General features: G+C 42.7%; 1 protein-coding gene across 7 annotated transcripts in view; it reads right to left on the reverse strand.

Moving 5' to 3' along the window:
* Positions 1 to 24,328, reverse strand: part of PSD3 (pleckstrin and Sec7 domain containing 3) — a 741,896-nt gene that overhangs the window by 336,406 nt on the left and 381,162 nt on the right. For 4 of the 7 annotated variants that reach the window (XM_077274259.1, XM_077274275.1, XM_077274310.1 and 1 more), the window contains 3 exons: positions 21,907 to 21,987; positions 12,598 to 12,710; positions 9,287 to 9,345 (listed from right to left, as the gene is read on the reverse strand). In XM_077274259.1, the coding sequence (XP_077130374.1) occupies positions 9,287 to 9,345; positions 12,598 to 12,710; positions 21,907 to 21,987 (253 nt within the window). Of the gene's footprint in view, positions 1 to 9,284; positions 9,346 to 12,597; positions 12,711 to 21,906; positions 21,988 to 24,328 lie in introns of all 7 variants that reach the window. The other 3 variants (XM_077274266.1, XM_077274283.1, XM_077274302.1) reach the window with 1 other exon arrangement.

Raw genomic sequence — 24,328 nt, forward strand, 5'->3', positions numbered from 1 at the left:
TAGATAGATATATAGATAGTTAGGCTACTTTCACACATCAGTTTTTTTCCGTCAGGCAGGATCCGGCGAATTTTTGAAAAAACGGATCGGTTGCAAATAGTGAAAAACTGATGCAACTAATCCGCTTTTTTGAGAGAGAGAATGGAAAATGTGCATGATTTGAATGGAAACATGCATAAAAAAACGGATTCGGAGGCCAGATTCATCATTTCACATCTCAGTTTCATACGTTTTTCACCGGATCCGTCGCTATGCGTTTTTTCGTCGGACAGAAGAACCGTTCTTCTGTACGTTTGCTCCGTCTGCCGGAAACAGCTTTTCTTACGGATCCGACAAAAAACGGATGAAACGTGAGGCCATCAGGAACAATACGGCGCTAATACAACTCTATGAGACAAAAACGGATCCGGCAGAAAAAAAAAAACGATCTGTTGTTTTCAAAACTCGCCGGATTGTGCCTGACTGCAAAAACCTGATGTGTGAAAGTAGCCAGATAGATATATGGATAGATATATCTTATCTATCTATCTATAAATATATCTATAGATAGATATAGCCATAGTTATCCATCTATAGATACAGTACATAGATTTATCTATGGATATATCCATAGATATATAATAGCAAGACCTATTTTTATTAATGAATGTTTAATTTAAAAAAAAAAAAAAAAAAAAAAAAACGGAAAAAAATGGCGTGGGCTCCCGCGCAATTTTCTGCGCCAGGGGGCCAATATTTGTAGCCTGGGAAGGGGTTAATACCCATGGCCCCTTACAGGCTATGAATATCAGCCCGCAGCTGTCTGCATAGCCTTTACTGGCTATTAAAATAGGGCGACCCCCCCCCCCCCCCCCCCAAAAAAAAAAAAAAAAAAAATGATGCGGGGTCCCCCTATATTTTATAGCCAGAAAGGCTACGCAGACGGCTGCGGGCTGATAATCATAGCCAAGAGAGGGGCCATGGATATTTGACCCCCCGGCTACAAATACCAGCCAGCAGCCGGCCCAGAAATGGTGCATCTGTAAGATGCACCAGTGGGATATGGGGAAATAAGGGGTTAATGTCACCTTGCTAATGTAAGGTGACATTAAGCCCGGTTAATAATGGAGAGGCGCCTATCCATTACTAATCCTACAGTAGTAAAAGGGTTAAAAAAAATAAAGACACAGCCAGAAAATAGTATTTTAATATTCTTAATTTAACCATACTTACCATACTCGATTGCCTGCAAAAAAAATAAAAATAATAAACCGTATACTCACTTTCTGCCGTAGTCCAATTAATAACGAGTGTCCCACAACGATCTCCCCTATAGAACAGTGACATCGGGTGATGTCACTGCTCTATAGGCCTCCAGTGACACACTGACAGGAGACAATGGCTCCTGCAGTGCATCACTGAAGAGGTTACCTGAGTTCAGGGTCTCACTTTATGGCAATGCTGTGTGGGAATTTTCCCACACAGCAGTGCCACAAGTGAGACTAGGGACTATTTCTCACAGGGGCGGAGGAATACACTGAGGAAAGAAAACCTTCCGTCCTTGTATTCCTGGAGCCCCTGGAGAGCAGTCACATCAGCTGATGTGGCTGCTCTCCACGGGAGATCGTCATGGGACACTCGTTTTAATTGGATATCTGCGGATCAGGGAGCATATTGTTTGTTTGCTATTTTAATATTTTGTACAGGTGACAATGGCTTCGGGGATCAAGGTGATGGTGAGTATGTACTCTATGTTGTATGAACTGTATGTCTATATGTCTGTACTGTATGTTATATGTCTATATGTATGTTGTATGTACTGTATGTACTCTATGTTGTATGTACTGTATGTCTATATGTATTATATTTAGTGTATGAATGTACTGTATGTATGTATTGTATGTTATATGTTGTATGTACTGTTGCATTTTGTATGTTGTATGTAATGTTGTATGTACTGTTGTATGTTGTATGTAGTTATATGTTGTATGTTCTGTTATATGTTGCATGTACTGTTGCATGTACTGTTGTATGTTGTATGTACTCTTGTATGTTGTATGTACTGTTGTATGTACTGTTGTATGTACTGTTATATGTTGTATGTACTGTTGTATGTTGTATGCACTGTTGTATGTTATATGTAGTTATATGTTGTATGTACTGCTGTATGTTGTTATATGTCGTATGTACTGTTGTATGTTGTATGTACTGTTGTATGTTGTATGTACTGTTATATGTTGTATGTACTGTTATATGTTGTACGTTGTATGAATTGTTATATGTTGCATGCACTGTTATATGTTTGTTTGTTTTTTACATTCCACACATTAGCCGGATGATGGGACTACTACTGTCCCATCATTGGCTAATGTGTCAATCACTGTCACTGTAGCAGGAATAGCCAGATGGGACTTGTAGTCCCATCGGACGATGCCTGCACACACACCCCCGACAGCCCGCACAGACCCCAAACATCCCCACACAGACCCCCGACAGCCCCGCAGACCCCGCCCACACACACATACACGCAGTCACTCCCCACACTCCGCCCACACACTTCCCTCCTCCCGATCTGCAGCGTTTCCCCCGCAGCTAAACCGCAGATCTTTTTTAAATCTGCGATTTTGCTGCAGATGTGCCCGACTCAATGCAAGTCAATGGGTGCAGAAACGCTGTAGATAAGCACAAAGAATTGACATGCTGCGGAAAAAACAATGCTCCGTTTCTGCGCGTTTTTTTTCCGCAGCATGTGCACAGTGGATTGGGTTTTCCATAGGTTTACATGGTACTGTAAACCGCATGGAAAACTGCTGCAGATCCGCAGCGTCAAAAATGCTGCAACGTGTGAACATGGCCTTACTTATTTTTTTGTAGCCCATTCCAGCTTTTGTGCAGGTCTATGATCTTGTCCCTGACATCCTTATAAAGCTCTTTGGTCTTGCCCATGTTGTAGAGGTTAGAGACAGACTGATTAATTGAGTCTGTGGATAGGTGTCTTTTATAAAGGTGATTGTGTAAGACAGCTGTCTTTAATGCATGTAAAGAGTTGATTCCGAGCATCTAACTGGTCTGTAGGAGCCAGAACTCATAATTGTTAGTAGGGGATCAAATACTTATTTCTCAATGCAAATAGATATTATTTATACAATGTGATTTTCTGGATTTTATTTTTGATATTCTATCTCTTAATGTTAAAATTAACCTACCCTTTAAATTATAGACTGTTCATGTCTTTGTCAGTGGGCAAACTTACAAAACCAGCAAGGGATCAAAAACTTATTTCCCCCACTGTATAGTAGGCTTATAGACCTAGGCATATATATATGGTGTTCTACACATCTGTGAGTGGAACCAGGGACAACAAGTATTCATGTGCAGAATGCCTAAAATATGTACGATGCCAGGGAGTCATGAAACATATAAATCATTAATGAAATCCATATTATGCTGACACACAAAGGTAATGCTGCAGACCTGATGATGAAAGACCCATAATTTGAAAAACATATGCACAAGTAATAAATAGTCAGATACCATAATACAAACAAGAAATTGAGGGGAGATCTAAATGCCTAGCCAGCCTGACATGTGCTCCGCACAACATGCTTCATCAGGTATAAGATTAAAAAAAAAAAAATCAAACAAACTTTTCCTTACTCACCTTTCCCAGGTCCAGTGCTATGACTCCACCACTACTCCTCATGTTGATTATTGTGTATAGTGCTTAGGGCAAGTAGGCAGCGCAGCTGTAAAATAAACAAGCCCCGCATCTCTCCTTCAGTTAACAGCATGAGCAGTTGAGGTTCTGAGCTCAGTTATTGGCTGCAGCGCGGTCAACATCTCATCAGATCTGCAGATAATAACAGACACTAGGAGCAGCGGGAGAGACCCCCAGTCTCTTAACAGACAAGGGTCTCTGAGGTAGGACCAGTGCCTATTAGGCATTTCTGGAATATCATGAAGATACACAACACAAAAATGCCTAAGATCAAAATACATTTTAATGCCAATGATGTAGTGAACGATATATCATTCAGTATGTGAAAAATGTACAAAACAAAATGAGTACTTAATAAAAAAAAGCATTGAAAAAAAAGTATTGTACATAGTAAATTCTATAAATGGTATAACAATTGTTGTTACTCCGTTTCATATATTGACCCATAGAGTCACTAAGAACCTGCAATTTGTTGTCACGGGGAGCAATGGGGAAACAGGAAATAAGGAACCTGGGCCCCTGAACCACCCCTCAGGCTAGGGGGTGCCCTGCTTGTCCTTAACTCAGGGGTACTTTTGATGGTAGGGAGGCCTGAGTCACCGACATGTCCCTATTTCCTGGCCAGCCCTGAGCTAACCCCCAACCCCCACCCCAGGTGTGTGCAGGGGAAAGCACCATACAAAATAGGGCAAAGAACAAATAACAAAGCATACTTCATCAAACACCAAATTAGGATTTGAGTATCAACAGCTACTCAAAAACAGGACCGGTTTGCAAGAGGCAAGCAAATGCTATAGTCGGCATCCAGGAATGTTCTGTGCCATACTTAAAGGGAGAAGGCGTTCCCAGCAAACTCAGCCACTAATCAAAAAGTTAACTCTTGCCAAGCTGAACATCAGTGAACAAACCACCGCCGACACCAAACCTCAGGCTGAGGTCTAAGACTGCACAACGGACTCCCCAGTGTGAACAGAGTCCGAAGCCGGCATGACATTTGGAAACCATTAGAAAATAGCTTGAACAGTAATTTCCAAAATTCTGGATGGGTCAAAGTAGAACATAGGATACTAACTTTAGTTGGAACAAGACCCTTGTTCTAGTGACTGCGGAGGTGCCATCAGTGGGATCTCTAGAGCTCAGACATTTATCATTCCTTTGTGGATAAGCGATAACTGACCACTGTGGAACACGCACTTCCCGCACACTTGCAGAATATTAATGTTATGACGTCTAATGTATGTACATGCATACATGTTTATACAATAGTTACATGTTATTATATGAAATGATTACATGGGCATTGCATGGGAGACAGACACATTACAAGATATTAAAATATTCAACTTACCACCTAGAGATTAAAGAAACACAAGAAGTCCAAAAAGACAACCATAAGGATAAAGGGAAAAAAAGTAAGATACCAAATTAGTTTAGTTATCTTTTATTTCTCACCTGTTTACTAATATTGCAGAGAAAATGGGAACAAAAGCTGAAAGATGGCATGCAAACATGGCCACAGTATTGAGAAGTGCCCTCACAGAAGGGTAAAAAGAAACTACCCTTACAGTGCAATTGCAGCATCCAGTTTGGTGTAATAATAATAATTAAAAAAAAATACAGATAATAGTATATATAGTTAATGGGATGCGGTTATGGGACATACAGATTTAGAGATGATTAGCTTTGCATTCAGCTATGCAGTTGTTCCTAACTTTCATACAAATGTTTATACAGGCCGGGCTCAGACGGCCATATTGAAGGGAATCTGTTAGCAGGTATTTCCTATTTAACTCCTTCATGACCGGAGGTAGTTTTGGTTTTGTGCCTTCATTTTTTGCTACCCTTCTTAACAAAGCCATATAGTTTTTTAATTTTCCGTCAATGTGGCCAGTTGTACTTTTGAATGACACCATTGGTTTTATCATGCGTCTTGGAAAACAGGAAAACAAATTCAAAGTGCTGTGAAATTGCAAAAAAAGTGCAATCCCACACTGCTTGGCATTTTACTAGGTTCACTAAATGCTAAAAATGACCTGCCATTGCGCCATTTTCCAATACCCGTAGCGTCTCCATTCTTCGTGATCTGGGGTTGGGTGAGGGCTTATTTTTTGCGTGCCGAGCTGACGTTTTTAAGGATATCATTTTGGTGCAGATATGTTCTTTTGATCGCCCGTTATTGCTTTTTAATGCAAAGTTGCGTCGACCTAAAAAACGTAATTTTTGGTGTTTTAACTTTTTTTCTCGCTAAATCGTTTAGCGATCAGGTTAATCCTTTTTTTATTGATAGATCAGGTGATTCTGAATGCGGAGATACCAAATACGTGTATGTTTGATTTTAATTTTGTTTTATTTTGAATGGGGCGAAAGGTGGGTGATTTGAACTTTTATATTTTTTATTTTTTTTTATTTTTAAAAACATTTTTTTCACTTTTGGCATGCTTCAATAGTCTCCATGGGAGACTAGAAGCTGCCATAACCCGATCGGCTCTGCTACATAGAGGCGATGTTCAGATCGCCTGCATGTAGCAGAATACCTCAGTTGCTATGGGCGCTGATCACCGGGTGGCGCTCATAGCAATCTGGCAGTGACAACCATAGTGACCTCTGGTTGTCATGCTGATACATCAGTGACCCGCAATAACGTGACAGGGGTCACCGATGGGCGCATTTCCGTTGCGATTGCCAGAACAAGGGGAGGTGTCCAATGACGGACAGATCCGTCATTGGTCGTTAAGGGGTTAAAGTAGAGCTACCATCAAAGTTTGTATCCCCTTAATATATTTCAATCATAATATTATATAGCATGGTGTACTTACAATTGCTCATTTTTCCTTTCCATCCAGCTAATTCTTCTGTTTTCCATTAAGGCTATGACTTCACATGATTAAAAACTGACTAGCTGAATCCTTCTAAGCTATGTGTAGAAACGGGAGGTCTGTTTTCTCTGCAGGGGTCATCATTAGGACTTTGATAGGAGTGTTTCATTCATCTGAGCGCAGCATCATATAGGGCAAGAGATCCTGACTCCAGCTATGTGTCACTTACTTGGCTGCGTGTTCTACAACCCCTGGCAAAAATTCTGGAATCACCGGCCTTGGAGGATGTTCATTCAGTTGTTTAATTTTGTAGAAAAAAAGCAGATCACAGACATGGCACAAAACTAAAGTCATTTCAAATGGCAACATTCTGGTTTTAAGAAACACTAAAAGAAATCAAGAACAAAAAAAATGTGGTAGTCAGTAATGGTTACTTTTTTTAACCAAGCATAGGGGAAAAAATATGGAATCACTCAATTCTGAGGAAAAAAATATGGAATCATGAAAAACAAAAACAAAAAAAACACTCCAAAACATCACTAGTATTTTGTTGCACCACCTCTGGCTTTTAGAACAGCTTGCAGTCTCTGAGGCATGGACTTAATGAGTGTCAAACAGTACTCTTCATCAATCTGGCTCCAACTTTCTCTGATTGCTGCTTCCAGATCAGCTTTGCAGGTTGGAGCCTTATCATGGACCATTTTCTTCAACTTCCACCAAAGATTTTCAATTGGATTGAGATCCGGACTATTTGCAGGCCATGACATTAACCTTATGTGTCTTTTTTCAAGGAATGTTTTCACAGTTTTTGCTCTATGGCAGGATGCATTATCATCTTGAAAAATGATTTCATCATCCCCAAACATCCTTTCAATTGATGAGATAAGAAAAGTGTCCAAAATATCAACATAAACTTGTGCATTTATTGAAGATGTAATGACAGCCATCTCCCCAGTGCCTTTACCCGACATGCAGCCCCATATCATCAATGACTGTGGAAATTTGCATGTTCTCTTCAGGCAGTCATCTTTATAAATCTCATTGGAACGGCACCAAACAAACGTTCAGCATCATCACCTTGCCCAATGCAGATTCGCGATTCATCACTGAATATGACTTTCATCCAGTCATGCACAGTCCACTATTGCTTTTCCTTAGCCCAATGTAACCTTGTTTTTTTCTGTTTAGGTGTTGATGATGACTTTCGTTTAGCTTTTCTGTATGTAAATCCCATTTCCTTTAGGCGGTTTCTTACAGTTCGGTCACAAACGTTGACTCCAGTTTCCTCCCATTCGTTCCTCATTTGTTTTGTTGTGCATTTCCTGTTTTGGCGACATATTGCTTTAAGTTTCTGGTCTTGACGCTTTGATGTCTTCCTTGGTCTACCAGTATGTTTGCCTTTAACAACCTTCCCATGTTTGTATTTGGTCCAGATTTTAGACACAGCTAACTGTAAACAACCAACATCTTTTGCAACATTGCGTGATGATTTACCCTCTTTTAAGAGTTTGTTAATCCTCTCCTTTGTTTCAATTGACATCTCTCCTGTTGGAGCCATGATTCATGTCAGTCCACTTGGTGCAGCAGCTCTCCAAGGTGTTTCACTCCTTTTTAGATGCAGAATAACGAGCAGATCTAATTTGATGCAGGTGTTATTTTTGGGTATGAAAATTTACAGGGTGATTCCATAATTATTTCCTCAGAATTGAGTGATTCCATAATTTTTCCCCTATGCTTGGTTAAAAAAAGTAACCATTACTGACTACCACATTTTTTGTTCTCGATTTCTTTTAGTGTTTCTTAAAGCCAGAAAGTTGCCATTTGAAATGACATTAGTTCTGTGCCATGTTTGTGATCTGCTTTTTTTCTACAAAATTAAACAATTGAATGAACATCCTCCAAGGCTGGTGATTCCATAATTTTTGCCAGGGGTTGTAGTTTCAATACACAGTGGTTTATCAGCAGGAGATTATCACTGCCTGACTAGGTCTCATGTACAGGCCTGTCAGGCTAATCTGACTAACCCCTCAACCACCATTGATTCGCAGCTTGCTGACAATGTACACAAAAGCTGGCGATCAGGGGTGAGGTTATACACAGCTTAGCAATATGACCACTGCAACATCTACAGTAGAGAAAAGGGGGATTCTATTAAAACTACACCAAGTGACACATCCCTGGAATCAGGCTCTCTAGCTCTACATTATGCTTGTCTCAGATTACACAGCAAAAACCTGCTGCCAGATTGCCTATAAAACGTGGGCTGGTCATGTCCGCAAATTGCAGATGTGACTGGCACTAGACTAGTGCATGCTGTGATTTTTTGTTGGTGTGCAAAGGTACACTGTTTATTATTGGACTATCCAGTGAGTACAAGGACCGAAAATACAGTACGTGTGTCTGAACCAAGCCTTATTACTACATTCTACTTCATTTTTCCGACCACACACACGACCCTTATATATTCCTGGAGATGGGGGGTCCGGCTCCTCATTATTAGAGTAACAAAGGGAAGGAGAGCAAGAAGTGAATCTCCAAGCTCGGATATGGAAGGTATTTACTAGAATATCCCTTTATCCTCACAATTTCCTGATGTTTCTGACTGCAATTACATATCTGCCATCATAAACTCCAAGTATTTCACAAGTGATTTTCCTTCCAGACAGTCTCTAGGCAGCTGACATTACATCTGTTTGTGTTTTGTCTTGTGTCTGAAGAATTAATATTCTTATGTTTGAAGCCACAATGATGTATTATTCATGTGAATACTTACATGTCCATGAAGATCGGTGTTGAGAAGCATAATTGCACAGGTAAGACAGTGGATGCCATCTACAAAATATGGAAACAGACACATTATTGTAGAAAAATACGCCTCTGAAAAGTGCTCTGCTGACCTCTTTTATAGTAAATAATTGTATTACTTTGATTTAACAAGTCTGGAGTGCCTTTACTTATAATTCGGAGTTGTGCCATTTCTCCGAAAATGTTTTTTTCCTAAAAATGTATAAATAAATTGACAAATAGGTGGGTGCCCAAATGGTGAGCATGTATCAGAGACAGGATCCAATTGGTGCAATTTAAGTGTATAAAAAGACACCTGTCTGTCAGGAGCGTACATAGAAATCATGGAGCCGCATAGCAGAATTCCCAATTGGGCCCCCTAAAAAAAAAAAAAAAAATCTATGGCAAAACAGAAGTGCATATTTCACAATTTTGCAGCCCTTGCAAAGTAATTTTGATCCTACTGAAGCCCCTTAGTAATCCCAATCCGTAAAAGTATGATGCCAACAATAGTGCCTCCCAAACACAGTATGATACTCCCACAGTGAATGCCTCCACATGCTCAGTATGTTAATTTCAGCGCCCACCCTACCCCCGCAAAGTCTGCTACCCCCATAGATCCCTCACAAAGTATGATGCCACAAGCGACTCAAACACAAGTATGATGATCCCCACACAGTGACCCCACACAGTATGAGGCTCCCACAGCCGTCACACAATATGATGGCCCCCACACAGCCCTACACACAGTATCATGGTCCTCCATACAGTATTATGGCCCCTCATTACAGCATCATCATCAAGCGCACACAGCCTTCCATACAGAATAATGGCCACCACTCAGCCCTTTACAGAATATGATGGCCTCACACAGCCCTCCACGCTGTACAATGGACCCCACATTGTACTGTATAATGGCCTCTCACAGCCCTTCACAGAGGATAATGATCCACACATTGTATAATGGCTTTCCACATAGTTTAATGATCCCCACACTGTATAATACCCCATCACAATATAAGGCCCCCTCACAATATAATGGCTCCTAAAATTGGGCCACACATAGTATAATGGCCCCCGCATAGCCTTCCAAACAATATAATGGCCCCCACACAGCCCTCCAAACAGTATAATGGCCCCCACACAGCCCTCTAAACAATAGAATGACCCCCACACTGTATGTCTCCTACATAGCCCTCTGCCAGAGTGTTTCAGAGAAAACATAACTGAGACAGTATAAACTGAGCAAGTCACTTACTCATGTTGCCAGGTTCCTTTTAATTTATTCATATATTTGTAGGATGAATTAGAGATAAATAGCAGAACACAGAGGCATAAAAAAGATGCTGTAGAATGTAAGCTATAGATCAGATCATCCATGAAAACAACTGACAGCAGCGATCATGTGCATTGATGTAATGCAGGTAAGTAATACAGCTTTTATACTCCTACAGAATTTCCCACTTGGGTCATTTTTGTTGATCCCACACAACCCCTTTACCATTTCAGAATCTCAAAAAAGGCTGCAGGTTTCTGAGCAATTAACTACCCTTTTTAATAAAGCAGTAAACACCACATACCACCCAAACTTATGCTAAAAGTACATTATTTTGACAATTCCTCCTATCAATGTGTCTGGACACAGTGAGTGACAGTTCAGTTGTCCAATCTAGGTGCTGGTTTGTCAATATATTGATGGAGAGCTCAGCCATCCAATTACTGCCAGTTGTAGCTAAGCTCAAGTGGTGTGTATTTGCTCTGTGCTCTGAGTTCTTATATTCTGATCTTTATTGCCTGACCTTGAATTTGCCTTTGTCTTGACCTTTGTGGAATTCTGACCTTGGACTGTGACCGGACTTTCCCTATAGTTTACTATGAGCTCTCTTGGTATCTGACCCAGGACGTCTTGACTACCCTGCCTCACTGCTTTTCTGTGAGTAGTGACTAGCGTTACACATATGTTGGGTCATTGGATGCCTATCAAAGACTGCATTTGGAGCATTCAATAAAATTAACTAAAAATGAAGACAATGTGTGTAACTGTACACTGCAATGAGGATGTATCTCAGCTATGCAGGTTAGAAGATTTTGGTGACAAATAAACTGAACATATAACAAAATATGGTGTAAACAGAGTCTAATATTGTTAATTTTATATCTTTCTCCTTTCTTTTAAAAAATGTGAACTTATTTGTGGTCTAAGTGCAGAAGTGAGCAGCTAAAATGAAGCAGGTTTCTCTGTAATACCATTACTTTGTGCAGCATAAATACAAAAAGCAGCCAGATAATAGTGCAGATTCAGCCAGTAGCTGCAGAATGTGATAAAAGGATCTTCATTTTGGAACTTTTCCTACAAGTGCAGTTACATACAGACATTTTGTTACTCGCTATTGAGTTCAGAACCAAAAGTTAAAGAATAGTTGTATCTCAAGGACTTGCGTAACATAATTAATGAAGCTAACACATAATATAATTCTAGCAGGTTCATGATGAAACTTTAAAGGGAACCGGTCAGCAGGTTTAGCCAATAAGAGATACAGCCATCACCTTTCAGGGCTGATATACAGCATTCTATAAGGCTTTATATCTGCCCCTAACCTGACCTGCAAGAGAAGAAAAATAACTTTTATTATACTTACCTGCGGGGCGGTCCGGTCTGATGGGTGTCGCTCTTCTTGGTCCGGCGCCTCCCTTCTTCTTGCGATGCCGCCCTCCTGCTTGCTTCATGTGGATGACGCGTCTCCTCGGCACTGCTCTCCTATGCAGGCGCACTTCTCTGCTCTGCTGAGGGCAGAGCAAAGCACTGCAGTGCGCATGTGCCGAGAAAGGTCAAAGAGCCCCGGCGCATGTGCACTGCAGGACTTTGCTCTACCCTCATCAGGACAGAGATATATGACTGCGCAGGAGCGCTGTGCCGAGGAGACTGTGTGGATGACGGAGGGATGCGTCATCCACACGAAGCAAGCAGGAGGACGGAGATCGTAAGAAGATGGGAGGCGCCGGAACCAAGACCAGCGACACCCATCAGACCGGACCACCCCGCAGGCGAGTATAATAAAAGGTATTTTTCTTCTCTTGCAGGTCGGGTTGGTGACAGATATACAGCATTATAGAATGCTGTATATCAGCACTGAAAGGAGGTGGCCGTATCTCCTATCAGCCAAACCTGGTGACAGGTTCACTTTAAAGAGTTTCCAAAAATGGAATCAATGTAATATTAGTAAGCATTTGATTATAACACTGTTTTCAAGTGTTGAATATTATAAAAACACACCAATCTAAAATTAGGATATTGCATACCTGGAGAAAATATTGTATTTGGGTTGCATTGAAAGTATCTGTTGGAGAAGTGGATTAATACTCTCTCCCTTTCCTGAGTTTCCCCAATAAGTGAGAAGGCTTTAAAGAAACTCCTGTTAAAAAGACAGAACAACAAAATTTCAAACAAAAGACAAATTAGTGTAAGTCAGTTTTTCCCTTAAACCCATTTGATTGAACGGCTATTTTTTGGCTCCTTGCTCCTAGGAGCACTGTTGTGTTTTTTTCACATTTGAGAAAGACGTCAGTCCGGTGTGGAAATGCGTTGTGAAATAAAAAACGATTCAGGATTCTCTCAAGCAGCTTCATCAGTAATCTCCTAGAAGGGCTTCCAATGAACATGCCTTGTGAAGAAGTCGCATGTAGACTCACAGGCACAAACAAAGTACATTTTAACGTCTTCATGACCCAGCCTATTTTGACCTTAATGACCTGGCCATTTTTTGCAATTCTGACCAGTGTTCCTTTATGAGGTAATAACTCAGGAACAGATCATAGCAATTCTGAGATTGTTTTTTCGTGACATATTGGGCTTCATGTTAGTGGTAAATTTAGGTAAATAATTTTTGCGTTTGTGAAAAAATTTGAAATTTGGCGAAAATTTTGAAATTTTCAAATTTTTATTCTGTTAAACCAGAGAGTTATGTGACATAAAATAGTTAATAAATAACATTTCCCACATGTCTACTTTACATGGAAACAAAAATTTTTTTTGTTAGGAACTTAAAAGGGTTAAAAGTTGACCAGCAATTTCTCATTTTTACAACAACATTTACAAAACCATTTTTTTTAAGGACCACCTCACATTTGAAGTCAGTTTGAGGGGTCTATAAGGCTGAAAATACCGAAAAGTGACACCATTCTAAAAACTGCACCACTTAAGGCGCACAAAACCACATTCAAGAAGTTTATTAACCCTTCAAGTGTTTCACAGCAGCAGAAGCAACATGGAAGGAAAAAATGAACATTTAACTTTTTAGTCACAAAAATAATCTTTTAGCAACAATTTTTTTATTTTCCCAAGGGTAAAAGGAGAAAGTGGACCCCGAAAGTTGTCCAATTTGTCCTGAGTACGCTGAAACCTCATATGTGGGGGTAAGCCACTGTTTGGGCGCACGGCAGGGCTCGGGAGGTAAGGAGCGCCATTTCACTGTTTGAATGGAAAATTAGTTCCAATCGTTAGCGGATACCATGTCGAGTTTGGAGAGCTCCTGTGTGCCTAAACATTGGAGCTCCCCCACAAGTGACCAAATTTTGGAAACTAGACCCCCCAAGGAACTTATCTAGATGAACAGTGAGCACATTAAACCCCCAGGTGCTTCACAAATTTATCCATAAAAATTAAAAAGTACTTTTTTTTTCACAAAAATTTTCTTATAGCCACAATTTTTTCATTCTCACATGCGCAACAGGATAAAATTGATCCTAAAATTTGTTGGCCAATTTCTCCTGAGTACATCGATACCCTCATATGTGGGGGTAAGCCACTGTTTGGGCGCACGGCAGGGCTCGGAAGGGAAGGAGCGCCATTTGACTTTTTGAATGGAAAATTAGCTCCAATCGTTAGTGGACACAATGTCGCGTTTGGAGAGCCCCTGATGTGCCTAAACATTGGAGCTTCCCCATAAGGGTACCGTCTCACAGTGGCACTTTTGTCGCTACGACGGTACGATCCGTGACGATCCAGCGATATACATACGATATCGCTGTGTCTGACACGCAGCAGCGATCAGGGACCCCGCTGAGAATCGTACGTCGTAGCAGATCATTTGGAACTTTATTTCGTCGCTGGATCTCCCGCTGTCATCGCTGGATCGGTGTGTGTGACACCGATCCAGCGATGCGTTCGCTTGTAACCAGGGTAAACATCGGGTTACTAAGCGCAGGGCCGCGCTTAGTAACCCGATGTTTACCCTGGTTACCATCGTAAATGTAAAAAAAAAAAAAACGTACATACTCACATTCCGGTGTCCGTCAGGTCCCTAGCCGTCTGCTTCCCGCACTGACTGACTGCCGGCCGGAAAGTAAAAGCACAGCACAGTGGTGACGTCACTGCTGTGCTCTGCTTTCACTTTACGGCCGGCACTCAGTCAGTGCGGGAAGCGGACGGCGAGGGACCTGACGGACACCGGAATGTGAGTATGTACTGTTTGGTTTTTTTTACATTTACGATGGTAACCAGGGTAAACATCGGGTTACTAAGCGCGGCCCTGCGCTTAGTAACCCGATGTTTACCCTGGTTACCCGGGGACTTCGGCATCGTTGGTCGCTGGAGAGCTGTCTGTGTGACAGCTCCCCAGCGACCACACAACGACTTACCAACGATCACGGCCAGGTCGTATCGCTGGTCGTGATCGTTGGTAAATCGTTTTGTGTAACGGTACCCTAAGTGACCCCATTTTGGAAACTAGACCTCCCAAGGAACTTATCTAGATGTGTGGTGAGCACTTTGAACACCCAAGTGCTTCACATAAGTTTATAACGCACAGCCGTGAAAATAAGAAAATCATTTTTATTTCCTCAAAAATTACATTTTAGCCCGCAATTTTTTATTTTCCCAAGGGTAACAGGAGAAATTGGACCCCTAAAGTTGTTGTCCAGTTTGTCCTGAGAACGCTGATACCCCATATGTGGGGGGAACCACTGTTTGGGCGCATGGCAGACCTCGTAAGGGAAGTAGTGACGTTTTGGAAGGCAGACTTTGATGGAATGGTCTGCGGGCGTCACGTTGCCTTTGCAGAGCCCCTGATGTGCCTAAACAGTAGAAACCCCCCACAAGTGACCCCATATTGGAAACAAGACCCTCCAAGGAACTTATCTAGATGTGTGGTGAGCACTTTTTACCCCCAAGTACTTCATTGAAGTTTGTAACGCAGAACCGTGAAAATAAAAATTCTTTTTTTTTTCCTCAAAAATATTTTTTTATTTTCACAAGTGTAACAGAAGAAATTGGACCCCAAAAGTAGTTGTCCAATTTCTCCTGAGTATGCTGATACCCCGTATGTGGTGGGAACCACTATTTGGGGACACGTTGGGGCTTGGAAGGGAAGGAGTGATGTTTTGGAATGCAGACTTTGATGGAATGGTCTACGGGCGTCATGTTGCATTTGGAGAGCCCCAGATGTGCCTAAACAGTAGAAACCCCCCCCAATTCTAACCTCAACCCTAACCCCTACACACCCCTACCCCTAATCCCAACCCTAACCCTAATCCTAACCCTACCCCTAATCCCAACCCTACCCCTAATCCCAACCGTACCCCTAATCCCAACCCTAATCCCAACCCTACCTCTTATCCTAACCCTACCCCTATCCCTACCCCTAATCCTAACCCTACCCCAAATCCTAACCCTATCCCTACCCCTAATCCTAACCCTAACCCTAACTCTACCCCTAACCCTAATCCTAACCCTATCCCTACCCCTAATCCTACCCCTATCCCTAATCCTATCCCTACCCCTAACTCTATCTCTAACCATAATCCTAACCATATCCCTACCCCTAATGCTAACCCTATCCATAACCCTAACTCTATCCTTACCCCTAATACTAACCCTATCCCTACCCCTAATCCTAACCTTACCCCTAACTCTAATGGGAAAACTGAGACAGGGGGCGATCAGGGGGTGATCACTGGGGTGGGGGGCGATCAGGGGGTGATGATCACTGGGGTGGGGGTGATCACCGGGGGCAGGAGGGGGCTGTCAGGCGTGGGGGGGCGAGGAGATGAGCCGCAAATGGACATGGAGCCGGCAGCAGCAACAGAAGGGGGGCGATCACCGGGGTAGGGGGGAGGGAGCAGAGACCGGTGGGCGTGGATTCGGATGGAGGGGGAGCGGAGGTCAGCGGGCATGGATTCGGACGGAGGGGGGGCAGAGGTCAGTGGGCGTGGATTTGGATGGAGGGGGAGTGGAGGTGAGTGCCTGGCAGCGGCGGTGATGATGGCAGCATCGCAGCAGTGATGATGGCGGTGGCGATCGTGGTGAGGGCAGCGAGCAGGCACCTCACTGTTCAGCTTTGAGGGACGCCATGAAGCTGGACAGCGAGGCAGCCATGGTTTTCTCCACCCCTCCACATCTGAATGGAGAGCTAGCGTCACATGGACGCTAGCTCCAATCAGATCTAGGGGGTGGTGACAAAGTGGTCACCAGGGCGATCATAGCCAAGGGGGGCAAAGCCACCCCCCGGGCTAAAGTACAAGTCCCCCTGTTCCTGCAGATGGGGTGAAATTTCAGTTGACCCTTTCACCCGACCTGCAGGAACACGATCCCGCCATGACGCCACATAGGTGTCACAGGTTGGATTGGCATCGACTTTTATGACGCCTACGTGGCGTCACAGGTCGGAAAGGGGTTAATCAATAGATCTTAGAATAAACATTAATTTCACTACTGGATGTGTTAAAAAAATGTTCATGTGTTGAAATGATCCTATAAATGTGCCCTTGCTGTGTAATGTGTAATGGCTGCCACTGACTAAACATGCCACATTTCCCGGGTAGGGGAGGAAGCAAAAGCAGCATGTATCAGCTGCAAGTTCCTTTTAATGTTCACGTGCACATGATGCTAGTATATAATGGATGTGTGAATCCAGCCTTATGATGAGGTTCTGTCCTCAGGGAGGTCAAACAAGTCATAGAGGGAGGGATTAAGGCTTAACAGTTTGACTTTATTCTGGAGAGTCCCCACCTTTTTGACTATACATTTGAAGGGGCGTTAAACTTAATTTTTAGCAAAATGACATTTGGCCTGGAGCTAATAAGATCATGTTTGAAAAATGGAAAAAAGCGCTATAATGCAGTGGTGGTACTTTGGGGGCAAACTTTCTGACAAGTTTCCTTTAAATTAAATAATACACTGATAGAGCAGAAAGAATTTGCAACCACAATGCAACTGTCATGATCCAGTTTGGAGTTTGTTTTCTGCTGTTCCCTCTCTGGACTGGTCATGCAGAAGTTAATCCCCTTGGCCTCGTTTTGGAGCTGGCTGGGCTTTTTAAGTCCTCTGTAGTCTGCTGGCCGGCTCAGTGATAGTTCATGCTTCCTGGCTAGAGCAACTGACCCGTATATCCTGGTATCCTGGTGATCCTTCTGCCTCTGACTTCCCTTATTTGTACTAGTCCCATTCCCTACAGTGTATGACTCAGCTTGATCTCTGACCCCGCCTCTTGTGTTCCGTCTCTGTACCATGCTCCCCGACTGGCTTTTGACTCTCTGGCTTGTACCCCGACTTCATCTTAGGTTTTGGATACCGCGTTCCTGTTTGGCTCTGACTTCTGGCTTGTCTCTGACTACGTGCTCTGCTGTTGCTTCTGGTACCTTATCTCCTGTTTGTTGCAAACCGGCCTGTCTGACTACTCTGCGCCTTGCATTGTGGTGCTTCATGGTAAGTGCTACCTTGTCCCACCTTACTTACCCTGGGGTAGGTTGCGTGCAACTGCCTTGCAGCTGCATCACAACAACAACTTTGATATGGCTAGTGATACTCCTATCAATAAGCTATAACTAAAGGATCAGGTATCATTATTTTTAACCTACAGTGGCATGCAAAAGTTTGGGCACCCCTGGTCAAAATTACTGTTATTGTAAACAGTTAAGCAAGTTGAAGATTAAATGATCTCTAAAAGGTCTTAAGTTAAAGACGACACATTTCTTTCGTATTTTGGGCAAAAAATATATTGTCATTTTTTACATTCTAAAAATTACAAAAAGGAAAATGGGCACCTTGCATGGTTAGTACCTAGTGGTACCCCATTTTGCAAGTATCACAGCTTGTAAACGCTTTTTATAGCCATCCAGGAGTCTTTCAATTCTTGTTTGAGGGATTTTCATCCATTCTTCCTTGGAAAATTCTTCCAATTCTGTGAGATTTCTGGGTCGTCTTGGATGCACTGCTATTTTGAGATCTAGCCAAATATTTTCAATTATGTTCAGATAAGGGGACTGTGAGGGTCATTGTAAAGCCTTCAGCTTGCGCCTTTTGCGGTAGTCTATTGTGGATTTTCACGTGTTTTTAGGACAATTATCCATTTGAAGAAGCCATCCTCTTTTCAACGTCAGCTTTTTTACAGATAGTGTTATGTTTGCATCAAGAATTTGGTGAAATTGAATTAAATCCATTCTTGAATTGAATACATTTCCTTTGTAGCAGTTATTTTCAGCATTTTTTCAATGGCGATTATGACATGTGTCACATTAACGGGACTCCAGAAGAATGCAGGTACAATATAAAACCTCTTGTTGCTTTAAAGTGTTAAATTAAGTGCCTGGGCATATAATATTGATGACCTACTCTAAAGGTCATCATATCCAGCACCTGGCACACAAACTGATCAGTTGCTAGTAGCTCCAGTGATGGACAAATGTAAGCCATGATCAGAGCTGTCCTACGTAGTTGCCGAGTTAATCTGTTTAGATATTGAAGGGAATCTGTCACCAGGATTTTGACACCTAATCTGAGAGCAGCCTAATGTAGAGACAGAGACCTTAATTCCAGCTATGTATCATTTACTGGGCTGCTGATATTATTATGATAAAATCACCGTTTTATCAGAAGGAGATTATCACTAGAGGAATAGTAAACCTGCTGCCAGGTGGTCCTCCATAGTCATGGGTTTTGTATAACCTCCACCCCCAACCCTGATTGCCAGTTTTTTTCCTATGCACAATGTACACATGAAGCTGGCAATCAGTGGTGCACACAGTGGTGCAAACAGAGATCTCAGCACTAAAGGCCCCGTCTCACATAGCGATTTACCAACGATCACGACCAGCGATACGACCTGGCCGTGATCGTTGGTAAGTCGTTGTGTGGTCGCTGGGGAGCTGTCACACAGACAGCTCTCTCCAGCGACCAACGATCAGGGGAACGACTTCGGCATCGTTGAAACTGTCTTCAACGATGCCGAAGTCCCCCTGCAGCACCCGGGTAACCAGGGTAAACATCGGGTTACTAAGCGCAGGGCCGCGCTTAGTAACCCGATGTTTACCCTGGTTACCAGCGTAAATGTAAAAAAAAAAAAAACAGTACATACTCACCATCTGATGTCCGTCAGGTCCCTAGCCGTCTGCTTCCCACACTGACTGAGCGCCGCAAAGTGAAAGTGAAAGTACAGCACAGCGGTGACGTCACTGCTGTGCTGTGCTCTCACTGTACGGCGGCACTCAGTCAGAGCAGGAAGCAGACGGCAAGGGACCTGACGGACATCAGATGGTGAGTATGTACTGTTTGGGTTTTTTTACATTTACGCTGGTAACCAGGGTAAACATCGGGTTACTAAGCGCGGCCCTGCGCTTAGTAACCCGATGTTTACCCTGGTTACCAGTGAAGACATCGCTGGATCGGTGTCACACACACCGATTCAGCGATGTCAGCGGGACCTCAACGACCAAAAAACGGCCCAGGCCATTCCGACACGACCAGCGATCTCACAGCAGGGGCCTGATCGCTGGTACGTGTCACACATAGCGAGATCGCTACTGAGGTCGCTGTTGCGTCACAAAACTTGTGACTCAGCAGCAATCTCGCTAGCGATCTCGCTATGTGTGACGGGGGCTTAAGAGAACTGGTGGATCTGCAGCAGATAAACAGTTGCCTCGTAGATAAAACAAGCAGCTCAATTAATGCTACATCGCTGGAATTTGGGTCTGATTTGGCAAGATTTTTTTGGCACATTATGGAGGAAAATAAGTATTTGGTCATTAACAAAAGTTCATCTCAATATTTTGTTATGTATCCTTTGTTGGCAATGACAGTGGTCAAACATTTTCTCTAAGTCTTCACGAGGTTGGAACACACTGTTGGTGGTATGTTGGCCCATCCCTCCATGCAGATATCCTCTATAGCAGTGATATTTTGGGCCAGTCTCTGGCCATCATGGACTTTCAACTCCCTCCAAAGGTTTTCTATGGGGTTGCAATCTGGAGACTGGCTAGGCCACTCCAGGACCTTCATATGCTTCTTACGATGCCACTCCTTCGTTGCCCTGGAGGAGTGCTTGGGATTATTATCATGCTGAAAGACCCATCCACATTTCATCTTCAATGCCCTTGCTGATGGAAGGAGGTTTGCACTCAAAATCTCACGATACATGGCCCCATTCATTATTTCATGCACACGAATCAGTCGTCCTGGTCCCTTCGCAGAGAAACAGCCCCAAAGCATGATGCTGCCACCCCCCCTGCTTCACAGTAGGTATGGTGTTTTTTGGATGCAATTTGGCATTCTGTCTCCTCCTACCACGACGAGTTTTGTTTCTACCAAACAGTTCTACTTTGGTTTCATTAGACCATATGACATTCTCCCAATACTCTTCTGGATAATACAAATGCTCTCTAGCAAACTTCCGACGGGCCCGAACGTGTACTGGCGTAAGCAGGGGGACACGTCTGACACTGCAGGATCTGAGTCCCTAGCGGCGTAGTGTGTTACTGATGGTAACCTTTGTTACGGTGGTCCCAGCTCTATGCAGGTCATTCACTATGTCCCACTGTGTGGTTCTGGGATTTTTGCTCACCGTTCTTGTGATCATTTTGACCCCATGGGGTGAGATCTTGCGTGGAGCCCCAGATCGATGGAGATTATCAGTGTTCTTGTATGTCTTCCATTTTCTTATTATTGCTCCCACAGTTCATTTCATCACACCAAGCTGCTTGCCTATTGCAAATTCAGTCTTCCCAGCCTGGTGCAGGGCTACAATTTTGTTTCTGGTGTCCTTCGACAGCTCTTTGGTCTTCACCATAGTGGAGTTTGGAGTGTGACTGAGGTTGTGGACAGGTATCTTTTATATTGATAAGAAGTTCAAAGAGGTGCCATTACTACAGGTAATGATTGGAGGACAGTGGAGCCTCTTAAAGAAGAAGTTACAGGTCTGTGAGAACCAGAAATCTTGCATGTTTTTAGGTGACCAAATACTTATTTTCCACCATAATTTGCAAAATCAATCTTGCCAAATCAGACAAGGTGATTTTCTGGATTTGTTTTCTCATTTTGATTTTCATAGCTGTGGTCTACCTACGATGTCAATTACAGGCCTCTCTCATCCTTTTAAGTGGGGCAACTTGCAAAATTGGTCTATATATATATCTATCAGAAGCCATACACATGAATACCTAATCAGATCACTACATGAAGACCCCCCCCCCCCACAGCCGGCCCCGGAGCATGAGCATATCATTAACTCAAGACTGAAAATAAAAATTAAACAACCACAAGATGGATTTCATTTCAAACACAAAAAATATTAGTTTGAAAATTAAGTTTATAAGGAATTTTAACGAAGAATTTTTACTTACCTGAGTGACTGATCCAGGGTCAAATCCGTGAAATCAAAAAATTTGAGATATTCTTCGGCCACAAGCTTGCTGAAATCATTACTGTAATAAAGCAATGACTGTGTTCATGATTTTCACTATTCATTGTTTAATTGGAAACAACTTCCTTTAAAGAGCTCTTTTGACAATAATTAAGAGCTGCAGGCAAATTACAGAGCAGCACATTTTAAACAAAGGTAGAAAACAGACGATATAAAAATATAATTGCTATGGACGAATGAGTCAAACGCAAATTATGGCTCATTCATATTTAACCCTTTTGTGCCTTAATACAGTTTTGGCTCATTCACATAAACCCACACAAAGACATTTCAGCGTAGGCAAAACATTGTGTTCAGTTTGTAGAAAAGAATGGTTTGCTACAGATATTACTTCCCAGCAATGCACAATTATACATGAATACGAGTCCACATCAGCGGTCCTAACTCAATGGTCATCAATCAGCTAACCCCCTTGGGTCAACCCACCTGGGTATTCGAGTGCTAAGTCCTCAGTGTTGAAAAGATATGTAAAAATGGGAATGCAATTCCTGGATGATTGGCCACATTATACGTGTCAATAAAAGGTCTTAAATAGAACCTGTCGGCACAGCTTTGTAATGTAAAGATAATGCTGTAATGGAGCTATAGTACGGATTACATTGATACCTTCAGTGAAGAAATCCACTTTGTTGTTCTTCCTTAAAATACCATTTGCAGGTTTTTTTGCGCACAGGGTCTCCTCCTCTCTGTCTGTGATTCCCCGACCTCTCTGCTCTGTGAATGACCGGGAGGCGGAGGGTCTGGGGAAATCACAGACAGGGAGGAGAAGACCGAGTGTACAGTCCGGCCCTTGTGCACCGAAATCTGGTTAGCAGAAAACTTCAAAATGCTGATAGAGAAGAACCACAAAGATGATTTCCTCACCAAAGCCATCAACGCAATCTGTATAATAGCACCATTACAGCCATGTCTTCACATTACTTTAAAGGTTGATTATCTGATTTCTAAAATTGCGTTCATACATTGTAGCCGCGTTGCATTTTTTCCTACAGTTGTGGGTCTACCACAAGGATGGCAAAAAAATGCAACACAGCTGCAAAGTGTGAATGCAGCCTTGTAGTCTTGGCTAGTCTTAACAGCAGAAATAAATGCCGTTCAATAATTTGTGTCTGACTTATCAAAACTTACTTGGCACCTAACTGCACACGTACTGTATAAACCATTAAAATAGGTTGGTAAATGTGCCTCTCTCAGCTTCTAACCTATTTCGGAAGCTCCAAGCCACACTATGACTACTGATAGGGAAGTATACAGTAGTGTGCATTATTACGTTAGGTTTCTGGACTTGGCCTGTGGGACATTCATCAAGTAACAGTGGGCATCTGTCACCACATTTGAACTATCTAAACTATTAATATGGGCATACAGGTTATAGACTGCTGAGGAGAGGGATACCTGTATGTCTCATATCAGATGCCTTGCTGTTGATAAGTTCTCTAATCACGTTATGTAAATGACCTTTTCCAGGCTATGGGAAGGATGCTGCCTGGAAGAAAACTCTTCCAGAGGTCATTCATCCTTATGTTTATAGACTTTTCACTAGGCACTGCTCCTAATAGCCAGTTTCCTACTCCACACTGATGAGGGGCAAATACCCCGAAACAGCTGTCTGTGGATGGATACCATGTTTTGGCATAGGTGGTTCTCCTTTATTGGATGCTGCCCTTCCCGTGGTTGTTCCTTCCCGGTGAAAGACCTGGCTATTTATTGCATGCGTTGAGAAACACGTGATGGTGTCTCCGCGGCTTTTCTACATGCATTTGCATATTTCCCTTTAGGGATGGGGCAGTGATCTGGATCACTGCGTTGAGAAACACGTGATGGTGTCTCCGCGGTGTTGGATGTTTTGATCTCCCCGAGGTCATTCATCCTTATGTTTATAGACTTTTCACTAGGCACTGCTCCTAATAGCCAGTTTCCTACTCCACACTGATGAGGGGCAAATACCCCGAAACAGCTGTCTGTGGATGGATACCATGTTTTGGCATAGGTGGTTTTCCTTTATTGGATGCTGCCCTTCCCGTGGTTGTTCCTTCCCGGTGAAAGACCTGGCTATTCATTGCTTGCGTTGAGAAACACGTGATGGTGTCTCCGCGGCTTTTCACATGCATTTGCATATTTCCCATAAGGGATGGGGGCAGTGTTCTGGATCACTGTGTTGAGAAACACGTGATGGTGTCTCCGCGGTGTTGGATGTTTTGATCTCCCCGAGGTCATTCATCCTTATGTTTATGGAAGAAAACTCTGTCTCCAGAGATTATTTTACATGAAGGAGGAGTAAACAGTGTGAGACAAGTAACTAACAGAACAGGAGGACTGAAAATTGTCTTCTTGAAAATACA

This window comes from Ranitomeya variabilis, chromosome 1 (assembly GCF_051348905.1).
Source record: "Ranitomeya variabilis isolate aRanVar5 chromosome 1, aRanVar5.hap1, whole genome shotgun sequence".
NCBI lineage: Eukaryota > Metazoa > Chordata > Amphibia > Anura > Dendrobatidae > Ranitomeya > Ranitomeya variabilis.